At 36.6% G+C, this 11942-nt stretch overlaps 2 protein-coding genes across 2 annotated transcripts; both read right to left on the reverse strand.

The window, feature by feature from the left end:
- Positions 1-1925: 1925 nt before the first annotated feature.
- On the reverse strand, positions 1926-3360 carry LOC120195097 (14-3-3-like protein). The gene is made up of 4 exons (XM_039197203.1): positions 2753-3360; positions 2547-2669; positions 2347-2463; positions 1926-2265 (listed from the first exon to the last, which is right to left on the reverse strand). Exons 1-4 carry the CDS (start codon positions 3242-3244, stop codon positions 2194-2196), a joined length of 804 nt encoding a protein of 267 aa, XP_039053134.1. The 5' UTR covers positions 3245-3360; the 3' UTR covers positions 1926-2193.
- Positions 3361-7737: 4377 nt separating this feature from the next.
- LOC120195096 (phospho-2-dehydro-3-deoxyheptonate aldolase 2, chloroplastic-like) lies at positions 7738-11372 on the reverse strand. The gene is made up of 5 exons (XM_039197202.1): positions 10773-11372; positions 10400-10677; positions 9621-9897; positions 9135-9380; positions 7738-8214 (listed from the first exon to the last, which is right to left on the reverse strand). Exons 1-5 carry the CDS (start codon positions 11319-11321, stop codon positions 7951-7953), a joined length of 1614 nt encoding a protein of 537 aa, XP_039053133.1. The 5' UTR covers positions 11322-11372; the 3' UTR covers positions 7738-7950.
- Positions 11373-11942: the final 570 nt, after the last annotated feature.

Raw genomic sequence — 11942 nt, forward strand, 5'->3', positions numbered from 1 at the left:
CAACTGATATGCAATTTATTTATATATGGCGAAAAGTAGACTTTGTGAAAAGAAACTTAAAATAAATAAACCACTCCATAGCATCTTATGCTTTTGATTATTCATAAAATGTTTATTTACGTTGTTATTAAGTTAAATAAATAAATATAATAGTTTTTTTTAATTCATATATTAATCTATACAAATATGAATAATGAATGTACAATTTATTTATAGAGTAAATTACGTGTTTAATACCTAATTATTAATTTTAGTTTGTTTTAGTATCTAAATTTATAATTTTCCAAAATTATACCTAAAGTTGAATTTTTATTTCATTTTAGTACCCCGTAGTTAAAAACTTTAATTTTTGTTTCATTTTAGTACCCGCTCAAAATTTAACGTTAAGTTTTGAAAATGTTAAAAGTTTATGTACTAAAACAGACCAAAACTGATAGTTTAGGTACTAAACATGTTATGTTAACGGTAGGATACTAAAATGAAATGAAAACTAAACATTATGAATGATTTTGAAAAAAATTAAAAGTATAGGTACTAAAACATACCATAGATGATAATTTAGGTACTAAAACATTAGATATTTATATTCATAAATAAAGTCTGTTTAAGTCTTTTTTTTTTTTTGAACAACTGTTTAAGTTCATTTAACATCATTAAAGTTTTTTTGACATGTAATATACCGGACGATAGCTTAAAACTAGTTTATTGTTTTATTATATAATTAATATTATTATTTTGTGTGAGTGTTTATTTAATTGATAATATAACAATTAATATCTATGTTATACCTAGAAAATAAGAAATGTATTATTAATGGGTTTGATTACTTTGCATAACTATATTTTTAATTATTTATAAATTCATTCAATTATATATATTTATGAACTATTAATATAATGTTTATGAATAAATTCATTTAATGCTAAAAATCAAGTACAAATAAATATGACTCAAAATTTGGAAAGTTTAATAATTATTATCATATTTAAAAAATTGAAAGGTTGTATATGTTTCCAATAAAAAAATTAATAAGAGTCCAAATGATATCACATAGGGTCAAGTGGGTCTCTCCTAAACGTGCCCAATCGTACCACACAGCTTCCCTTATTCTTAATTAGTTAAAAACAATTAATGTTTTAACGTGGCATAAATCAAATATTTTTTGCGGTAAAATAATTATTGTTATTTCTTAAAATTTCAGATTCGAGCCTCAGAAATATCAGAGGTGTGAACGTTTAATGTCAAATGATTAAATTATCTTGAGCGTTCAATATCAAATGATTAAATTATCTTTAAATATATATTGTATCATGCTTTTCCCAAATTAATAATAATAATAATAATGTTTTAACGTGATTTTTTTTAAATATAAAGTTTTAATGAGCTGTCCGGTGAACAAAGTTACAGTTCACAGGACCGCCTGCTGTAGTGTAAGATTTGGTGCTTTCAATAACCATAAATATTACTCACGCTTAAAATTTAAATAATTGTTTGGTTTAACATAAATATATACATTAAAATAAAATAAAAATTAAACACTAAATATATTTTAAAAAATTTTAAAATTTAAAAAAAAAATAGACATAAACTAATAATTCAAATACTAAAATTATAATTTACTCTTAATTCAATTAGAAAAAGAATTCACTTTTTCTTTATATTCTTTTATTATTGCAAAAAAATTGTAAACAGCTTTCATGAAACGAAGCACCCAATCGATTGAATCAGCCCCTACACTATTGGAAGCAAAGCAAACATCGCGGTTAATATTGACCAAAAGTAAAACGACGACTCCTTTTTTCAGTATTTGACCGACCTTACAAGTTTGAAAAACACTACGCAAGAGCTGTAGTAAATGAGCAGGAACACTAGCAAATTCCAATTTGTGATTTTCCAAATCGCATTCAGTTCAATTCCACAAGTAAAATCTGAAACCAGAGCAGAGATAGTAGATAGCATTGCCTAAACAACAAAGGGTACATGAACGATTTTAGAAGGTGATAAAATTTAAAAGGAAAAAGAGAGAAAAAATATACCGAGTACGCTTAAACATAGACAATAGTTGCCTAAATTAATGGACGGAAGCGGCAAATCTCTTCCATCAAAAACACATAAAATGGGTAGAAGTTTCATTCAGAATTGAAACCTATATCGGTAAATTATAACAGAGAGAAAGAGCCCAGCAAAGTCTCACTACTGCTGAGGCTTCTCTTGTTGCCCTTCCTCACGCTTCGGTGTTTCTTTGGTATCATCGGCTTCGTCATCCTAATTAATTTATGATTAAATTAGTATGCATTGTTTAGAGGGGCAAAAGGTTTTTAATTTTAGAAGGTGATATTAATGTACCTGCATATCGGAGGTCCACAGAGTGAGATTGTCACGGAGGAGTTGCATGATGAGGGTGCTGTCTTTATACGACTCCTCTCCTAGAGTATCCAACTCAGCGATAGCTTCATCAAATGCCTGGCCATAAAGTGAATTTTTAATGTCGCAAGTCTAGGTTTATGGAAAATTCCGATAATAATACGAAGAAATTGGTAATCAACCTGTTTTGCTAGATTGCAAGCCCGGTCGGGAGAATTGAGAATCTCATAGTAGAAAACAGAAAAATTGAGTGCCAGCCCGAGTCGAATCGGGTGAGTAGGAGCCAACTCGGCGTTGGCAATCTCCTAATGAACAGAGAACATGTTAACAGAAAGAAAGAAAAAACTCTCTTAGATCTTTGAAGAAAACGAGGCATTGTTTTGAAAACCTGAGCAGATTTGTAGGCAGTGAGGGTACTCTCAGCAGCTTCCTTGCGTTCGGCTCCAGTCTTGAACTCAGCCAAATACCTATGATAGTCTCCCTTCATCTTAAGATAAAAGACCTTGGAATCTCCAGAAGAATCCGAGGGGATAAGTCTGGTATCAAGGAGCTTCAAGATCCCGTTACAGATGGAAGTAAGCTCAGACTCGATCTTGGCCCGATAATCACGGATCGTAGTAACGTGATCATCGTTACCACGACTATCCTCTTTCTGCTCGATGGAGGAGATGATGCGCCAGGAAGCACGGCGAGCGCCGATGACGTTCTTGTAAGCAATAGAGAGGAGATTTCGTTCCTCGACGGTAAGCTCCTCGTTGTCGGCGGAAGCAGAGACTTTCTCCATGAACTCGACCATTTCTTCGTAGCGTTCGGCTTGCTCAGCGAGTTTTGCCATATAGACATTTTCCTCGCGGGGAGAAGAAATGATGGCGGCGGCCATTGTCGATAGAGAGGGAGGCAAAAGGCAAAGCCGGGAAGAGTAAAGAGAAGGGGGTAGGTTTTGAAAATGATAAGATTTGAGATTTGGGGGAAGTTTTTGATGGCAAATGCGATGATTGCGTTGAGGGAAGAGGATCAAATATGGACCGTTAGATTTAGGAGGCAAAAGTAGAGGGTGTTTTAAAAAAAGCCTAGCTGGACAGGTACTCACTTTGTTTGTTTTTTTTTTTTTGGGGGGGGGGGGGTAATTTTGAAAATGATTAGTGGGCTTTTCCGGAATTAAGTTTCGGACTGCACTGAATCCCTTTCGGCCAGTTAGATTCAATTACGATTACGAATTAACCAGTGACGCTTTCTCTGTCTAAATTTAGCTGTTTAAAATAAAATAAAAAAACGAAGACTCTGTTCTTGTTGAATGTGAAAGTGTGTATTGAGGTTAAAGGAGGTAAAGTCTTGGGGTATATGGTCACGGTTTTAACATTTAAAAAAATCACATGACGATTTTGTAAATTTTCAAATTAGAAGAGGATGATTTTATCAAAATTATTAATATATGAAGATGATTTTAATAATTAATATAGCTTTCATGTTAGTTTTCTAAATGTATTTCTTTTTCATATTTTTGATTTTTAAATATAAAAAAAAAAAATCTTAACTCGGATAAAATATTTCAACTTAATCAATTTACAATTTTTATCGATTAAAAAGTAAATAAAATTAAAATTTTTTTATTAAACAATGAATATAAAATTCATTTTCGTTTAATTAAATCAATAAACACGAATAAAATACTCATTTATTCATTTACGTTCGTAAATATTTGAAAATCCGTTCGTTTGTGTTTGTTTATTTATATTCAGCCTAATCTTTACATCTACTTAAAATATTAAGATATAATATATTTTAACCTTAAACCTATTGATATTTTAAAATCTATTTAATTTTAAGGGTAAAGTATAAAGTATATAAATAGTCTCTAAAAAAGCTGTGTTATCTACGATTCCGTTTGTACGATGCAGTCCACGCTACTTCCTAAGGGAACTTGTGACGAGGTTGAGAAGCTAATTTGCTCCTTTCTTTGGGGTCACACGGATACAAGGAGAGGAATTAATCTAGTGAATTGGAATGATGCTTGTAAATCGGTTGAGGAGGGGGGCCTTGGCTTCAAGAAACTTGAACACCAAAATGCCGCTGTCTTGATGAAAATTGCTTATAACCTCATTCATAACAAAGATCAGCTTTGGGCATTGATTCTGCGAGCAAAATATAAGTGGAATGGTGATATTCCCAACTCCCTTACTCGAAACAATTGTTCTCGTCTTTGGAAGGGTGTTTCGATGGTGTGGGAGGAGGTGCGACAAAGCTTGGTTTGGAACGTTGGGGATGACCTTCGGATAGATTTTTGGAACGATGAGTGACTTGACGATTTAGGACCGTTACGGAATTATATGGCTGCCTCATCGATGGATCCACCATTCATTCAAAGAAGTGTAGCGTCGATGGTCAATGAGGATGGGCAGTGGGATTGTGCTGCGCTAAATCATGTGTTCCCCAGCACGGTTCTGCGTAGACTCCATGCTACGATGCCACCAGCAGAGTCGGTGAAGGCGGATGCACCTGGATGGAAATGGCGGGCTGATAGACGATTCACTATTAAATCAGCTTATGAGTCTCGTATAGAGCGTTCGGAGGAGCATCCACATGGAGTCTGGAAGATGATTGCGAAGTACCGGGGTTTACAGCGGATTAAGAGCTTTCTATGGTTAATGGCCCGTGAGCGGCTATTAACTAATGTAGAACGGGTTTGACGACACATGAGCACTGATAATCAGTGTGGGTGCTGTGGTTTATCGGAGGAATCCGTTAATCATCTTTTCTGTCAATGCCCCGTGGCCCTCAGTATATGGACGGGTTTGGTTAAACATGATCAACTCGCTGACATTTTGTCAAGGGATTTAAAAGATTGGATTCGAATCAATCTTGGCAATCCGGCATATTATGCTCGTGAGGCTCCAGAGAGGGACCTTCTGTTTGGGGCCATCGTCTGGTCTCTTTGGTCTCACTGGAATAGAAGAGTCTTTGACCCGGATAATATGGATGAGGAGAGCATCTTAGTGAGGAGCAGACTCCTTCAGAAGGAAGCCACTTCTGCTATCCTTTCGAACATTGCCCCTTCGATACTTTGTCATCCTCGCACTGCTATCACAAGGTGGTCTCCTCCACTCAGATATTGGTGTAAGCTAAATACTGATGGTGCCCGGGACAAGGATGTCGGCTTTGCCTCTTGTGGAGGGGTTATACGATCATGGACATGAGATTGGTTGTGTGGTTTCTCAAAATCTATTGGGATTTACTCCGTGCTTGAAGCTGAATTGTGGGGTGCCTATAAAGGATTGCGGCAAGCTTGGAGATTAGGTGAACGTAAAGTCATCTTGGAAATGGATAGCTCCGAGGCTCTTCAAATCTTGCAACGGAGAAAGCATGGTAGAGTGTCCATCACTTTGGTCGATCTATCTCGGACTTGTTGAATCGGGATTGGGAAGTACAATTTTGTCGTTCTCCCCGTGAAGTCAATAAAGTTGCAGATATGTTAGCAAAAACTGCTGTGGTTGGAGATGTTGATACTCGGGTGCTCATTGACCCCCCTGCGATGGTGGCTGCACTGCTGCTGGAGGATTCAGCTGGCTCTAGCGTTGCGTATTGTTTAGTACTGCCTCTCTCCTTTGTTATAAAAAAAATAGTTTAAAACCAAAATCCAAGGCATAACAACACTGCCATCTTGGAACGCTGTAAATCTGTTTGTCTATAAAAAAGGTTACAGATAAGATATTCAATAGGCCTACAATCCAAACCCTAGCACTTATTTTTTTTTATCAAAGGGAAGTATTCATTGATAAATACTTAGAGAACATGGTAGCAACCCACTTCCATCTGGGCACCACCAGGACTCAAAAAACAAGAGAAAAAAAACCCTTTCCACGAACAGGGGCAGCAGTCCACAAACAAGGTGAAAATGCGCACAAATAAAATAAAGGGGATTGTTTTAATTAGTAGCAAGCAGCAAATCATGAATTTTGTTTTCCATGATGAAACAGGGGGAAATGCAATCTTATAGGGCCTGCGCTAATATTAAAATAATAACCTTTCTCTTCTTCCGTATTAGACAAATTCAGTTTTATCACACTAAATAAAAGTATTCATAAAGTGAACGTTTTTAATTAATAAATAGCAAAAATTAACCTCATACCGATGCGGATAACCTGATCCGATCTGGATTATCACATTAGGGTCACCGGAGCGACCTACTGTAAAAATAACAGAAAATTTAAAACTTTTAATCAGAACATGTAAACTTATAAAATCATTTATCAGTATGCAGAAATAAAACAAATTTTTTAGACTCATATATAAACCAAAATACAATTATATGCCCCCTAATTTCAAGTATCATACTCTGCAACCAACGCCGGAGGGATTCCTTTACTGAAGTTGATAATTGCACTGGTACAATTCCTTTAACCTGAAAAGGTGAGTAACAAAGTGAGCTTCGGAAAGCTCAGTAATACAGAACTACCAGATGATGCTGAAGAACGTGCAGATACAAATAAACATATATTTCCTTATTGGTTCAGATATCTATAGATTTTTAGGCTGAGCTGAGGTCCATTGATATCGCAGGTAGTAACAGATAGTATTCAGTTCATATAGAAATATTTCGGATGTCTAGGTTCAAGAGATCAGAATAGTTTTTCTAGTGTGTTCCCAAAAAACATGTAACTTTTCAGATCTTTTTAAAACATATATATATATATAACCCCATCCGTCACGAACAAAATGTATAGTTTCCCCAGAACCATACAACCCCGTCACGAACAGTAAGACCCTGAACACAAAGCCGAGGAGCCTGCAAGTAAGGCCCTAAGCACAAAGCCGAGGAGCCTCCAAGTATTCTTCCTCCAACGATACCCCCAATAAAACATGTTCCGTCCGTAAACGAATATATCAAAAATCAAAACATAATTCAAGTCAAGTATCATATCAGAATCAGGTCATGTATCAAATCAGAATCCATGTCAATATCATATCAGAATCTAGGTCAGTTACCATAACAGAATTCAAATCAGAAATTAAATAAAATATTCATGTAATTAGGGAATTCACGCGCGCTTTTACCGTTTGCTCCGCGAGATATGCTCACGCGCCTTTACCTTTCCCCTTTTTTCCCCTTATTTCTTTTATTTAATTTATTTTTCTAACATTTTTTCTTTATTTTAATTTAATAAATTTCGCTAAAACAAAATATTAATGAAAAATAAGCTTTGTTTAGCATGACATGTATATATATATATATATATATATAAAACTCATTAAAATGAAGCCCGACGTAGAGCGCCACTTATTATTATTTCCTCAAAAAACAAAACCCATAAATATCGATGACAATAGATTAGTAAAAACATCAATAGATGAACCGCTAACATTTTTCCATTATTCTTTCATTTGAAAACATCAGCTCTCGCCTTCTCTGTACCTGTATTAAGACAACATCCTTAATATTTAGAATTCAGTCATAGCTTAAGCTTTTTTATTCCCTCTCAAATCCCAACCTTCTTTCTCCACTATACGCATGAAAATACAGGACGAAACTAAAGAATCACAAACTGAAAACATCTAGGTAAGCCTGGTGGATATATCCTGAGCGCAACTTTACAGCCCTGTGATCAGTTGTTGCTGTGAGTTGATCCTCCTCTTTCTAAGGCGCTCTGCAATGATGAAGGCAAGCTCAAGAGATTGAGAGGCATTCAGCCGAGGGTCACAGTGGGTTTGGTAGCATGAACTCAAGTCATCAAATGTAACGGTCCGGGATCCCCCGATGCATTCCGTCACATTTTGGCCTGTCATCTCAAGATGAACACCTCCGGGATGGCTTCCCTCTTGCTCGTGCACATCGAAGAAAGCTCTCACTTCAGCCTGTCAAGAATGGGTGTGAACTAATTATGTTATTTAAGAATCAACAAATAATTGGCAGCCATATAAAAGTAGGAATGAAACATCATTCAAAGTGCTATCAACACTCAGTTGAGGATCATCAAGAGAGGTTTAAAGAGATTTTATATTGCAAAATGTGTTTTAAATCAACTCATGAGAAAGGGAAATATGACCACCTACCAATCTGAAAACAACGTCTTACCTAAAATTATTATAATCATGCTCAAGTAATCTCGTTTTATACTTTGTTCCAAACAATTTTAAGAAATAGTCTCTTTCTCACCTACACCACGTCCCCACCATAGTATATTTGACTTCGAAACTCTCCAGGAAAAATGCAATGATTTTTTATTTGAAGATACGAAATGCAACCACCCAAAATGACTGATTTGATTTCTTTACATCATGAATGCTATAATGAGTGATCCATCAATGTTAAAATAAAGTTTAATGCCCTAGTTGAGCAAATTCCATTAACCCCTCCATGCCAATATGTTTGACTTCAATGTTAAAATCAAGTTTATCTCCATACTGTCGCTAATTGCATTTAACATAAAGCACTTACTAATAACCATTCCTCATTTACTCTGACAAGTTGCAAACATATTATGGTCCATCTTTTTCTAGCATCAGAAGTTAGTCTGTCATAGTAGCCAACAATGCTTATACAAATTATGGTCCCCAATTAACAACGAACCTTCCTTTTTTGTGAATAAATTAATAACTGTGCCATAAAAGATGTCTGTCATTTCATATTATAATGAGAAAGGATTAATTGGACTCACTAATTTCGGGGACCCTAATTCAAATGGGTAAGTGAATCACACACAAAATGTCAATTTATGCCACCAATGAATTAACAGTAATTATTCATTCAAGAGGTTAAGTAATGATTAACATACCCTTATGGAATCGAAGGGGCGAGTTTTGAGACCGCAAGGAGCCTTGATGGTGTTTCCGTGCATTGGATCACTGACCCAGGTGACAATTTGCCCAGCACGGCGCACTGCCCTAATTAGATGAGGAAGCTTCACTCTCATGTTTTCAGCACCCATTCTTGTGATAACTGTAATCCTTCCAGGTTTGTTCTGAGGGTTCAAAATCCCGATCAGCTTCACTAGCTCATTTGGATCCATCTTATTGCTCACCTGCCGCAAAATACCCAACTTGTTAGTCATCTCACTATCACCGAATTAAAATAAAAAATATTTATTAGAAAAAAGGACTGAGCATAAAAACTGCACACTTGCCAAAATAGGACTTGCATTACATGTATTTCAATTAATTACCACTCGAGTCTTGTAAGATACACAATTCAATGCATGTTTGGTTCTTAGAGAAGTTACACAAGTCGAGTATTTGAAAACATTAGACTTAGACATAATTACCTTAATTCCAAGGGGATTAGCAACTCCTCTCAAGAACTCAACATGAGCACCATCCAACTGTCTTGTACGTTCCCCAACCCATAGGAAATGAGCAGAACAGTCATAGTAACGGCCAGATGTAGAATCAAGACGAGTAAGCGACTGTTCGTATGGCAAGAGCAAGCACTCATGCGAAGTCCAGAAATCAGTTGTTGTCATGAGAGGATGGTCAACTGTAAGTCCAGCTGCAGCCATAAATCCAAGGGCCTCATCCACACGACTTGCTAGTTCTCGGTACCTACGTCGTCCCAGAAAAGGGCAAATAAATTTGAAAACTTAAACCTTCTCAAAAAAAGTATAGAGCAACAATAATATAAAGAAAACAGCCCAAAACAGAGAATAATCTGATTAAAGAGTAAAAAACTAATTTTAAGAAGAAAATTTACATGTGATTTCCGTATCAGAGTAACAACGTTTGGAATCTATCGTTTATGCAAATGCCATAAACAGATGCAGAAAGCAAACGAGAAAAATCTAAGCAAAAATCTAGTGGATTCTGAATTGAACAATAAAAAAAACATAAGTATGCCTGGGAAATCTAACAAGAATAATTCTAGACGCCTCTTCCATATAAATTAAAAAATTGAATTTACTCGACAAAGCAGATATTAATATTCAAACTGTGGTTAAAGTTACAGACGAAAACAAAACAAGTGGAAATTGAATACTGGATCCAAAAAAAAATACACCCCAGATAGAAAAAAGGTAAAGTCAATTAAACCGGGATCGAAGTATTTTACCTATCTCCTTGCTCACTGTGTTCCGTGAAGTCCAAATTCCATTGAGTAACCCTTTGCATGGCAGCATAACCTCCCGTGGCAAAAGCTCTCAAAAGATTCAAAGTAGCTGCTGATTGACAATAAGCTCGAATCATTCTCTGCGGATCAGGAATTCTTGACTTTTCATCAAATGCGTCCCCGTTTACATTGTCTCCTCTATAACTCGGCAGCTTCACTCCATCCCTCTCCTCGAATGGCTCCGATCTCGGCTTTGCAAATTGCCCTGCCATTCTCCCTACCTATCCAACAAAAAACAGAAATATAAGCCAACCCTGAAGCCAAAACAATGGGGAGAAATGTTAAATTGTGAGGTGATTTTTTTTTTAGTTTTGACCTTGATAATGGGCATTTGACCGCCGAACATCAAAACGGCACCCATCTGAAGAAGGATCCGGAAAGTGTCACGAATGTTATTGGCGTTGAACTCTTTGAAACTCTCAGCACAATCTCCGCCCTGTAACAGAAAAGAGCTTCCCATGGCGGCTTCCCCGAGCTTTTCCTCGAGACTCCGAGCCTCTCCAGCAAATACAATCGGAGGGAAAGCATCGATAGTCTTCAGAACCGACTCAAGCTCCGCCTGATCCGGATATTCCGGAAGCTGCAAAGCCTTCTTAGACTTCCAGCTATCCACGGTCCATTTTCCGGGCACCGCATTCTGCGGTGGAGCAGTGGCGGGAGAGGAAGCAGATTTGGCGGCGGCGAGTGGAGCAGTAGCAGGCTGCTTGACGGATTTGTCGGAGACAACGGGGTTTTTAGGGGAGTCGGAAGACAGGACGGCGGAGATCCGAACGAGAGATAATGGCTTAGCCTTGGAGAAAGGCTTTGACGACGGAGATTGAAGGATGGAGTTGGTGGGAAGAATGGATGAGTTGGTGAGAGCCATTGCTTTTGTTTAACAATGGTTTTCCTTTGGCTTGTTGGTGAGAGAGGCAGGCCACCTGGGCTGGAGGTATGGCAATGAAGTTAAAAGGATGGTTTTTATAAGCGAGGGGGGCGGGCGACAAAATAAGCAATTGGCTTTGAAGGTTTTTGCTCTCTGTTTCGCGTTACCAACAATATTGTAATCAACAAATGCTGGCGTGAGGCTGTGTCTGGTAGAGCCGTGGCTATGGTGGTAGTTGGGAAATAGGGGTGTTTTCGTAATTTCATTACAGGGCATTTTGGGAATGTTCCCATAGGTGGCCTAACCCAATCGTACCTACTACTGATAGTCACTTGAGCTAATTGAAAAACATGTTTGGTTCAAGTCATCCGGGATTATTGGAGAATGGATCCCGTTTGGTTGGTAAATATTCTTAGTCCTCGATAATCTTTTATTCTCAATAGTGATATTTTAAAGTATATTATCGGTAATGTGATTATCTCACTTTCTTTAGGTATTGTTGGATTACATGCATTTTGGACTAAAATGCCCTTAATTTTTTTCAAAAATATTCTTCTTGTGTCGTTGAATAAAAATATTCTACGAATGTTAAATTATAAATTTATCCTTAAACTATTTTAG

The sequence above is a fragment of the Hibiscus syriacus genome, unplaced genomic scaffold, assembly GCF_006381635.1.
Source record: "Hibiscus syriacus cultivar Baekdansim isolate YM2019G1 unplaced genomic scaffold, ASM638163v2 tig00117005_pilon, whole genome shotgun sequence".
Lineage (NCBI taxonomy): Eukaryota > Viridiplantae > Streptophyta > Magnoliopsida > Malvales > Malvaceae > Hibiscus > Hibiscus syriacus.

What these genes read in the sequence shown, in the direction of transcription:
- LOC120195097 (XM_039197203.1), bottom strand. Translation starts at nt 3,244, where the DNA reads ATGGCCGCCGCCATCATTTCTTCTCCCCGCGAGGAAAATGTCTATATG. An exon ending in CTGCCTACAAATCTGCTCAG is followed by an intron (nt 2,670 to 2,752) that starts GTTTTCAAAACA and finishes TCTGTTCATTAG; the next exon opens with GAGATTGCCAACGCCGAGTT. An exon ending in TGTGGACCTCCGATATGCAG is followed by an intron (nt 2,266 to 2,346) that starts GTACATTAATAT and finishes TAAATTAATTAG; the next exon opens with GATGACGAAGCCGATGATAC.
- LOC120195096 (XM_039197202.1), bottom strand. Translation starts at nt 11,321, where the DNA reads ATGGCTCTCACCAACTCATCCATTCTTCCCACCAACTCCATCCTTCAA. An exon ending in GTCAAATGCCCATTATCAAG is followed by an intron (nt 10,678 to 10,772) that starts GTCAAAACTAAA and finishes TTTGTTGGATAG; the next exon opens with GTAGGGAGAATGGCAGGGCA. An exon ending in GCCCCTTCGATTCCATAAGG is followed by an intron (nt 8,215 to 9,134) that starts GTATGTTAATCA and finishes CATTCTTGACAG; the next exon opens with GCTGAAGTGAGAGCTTTCTT.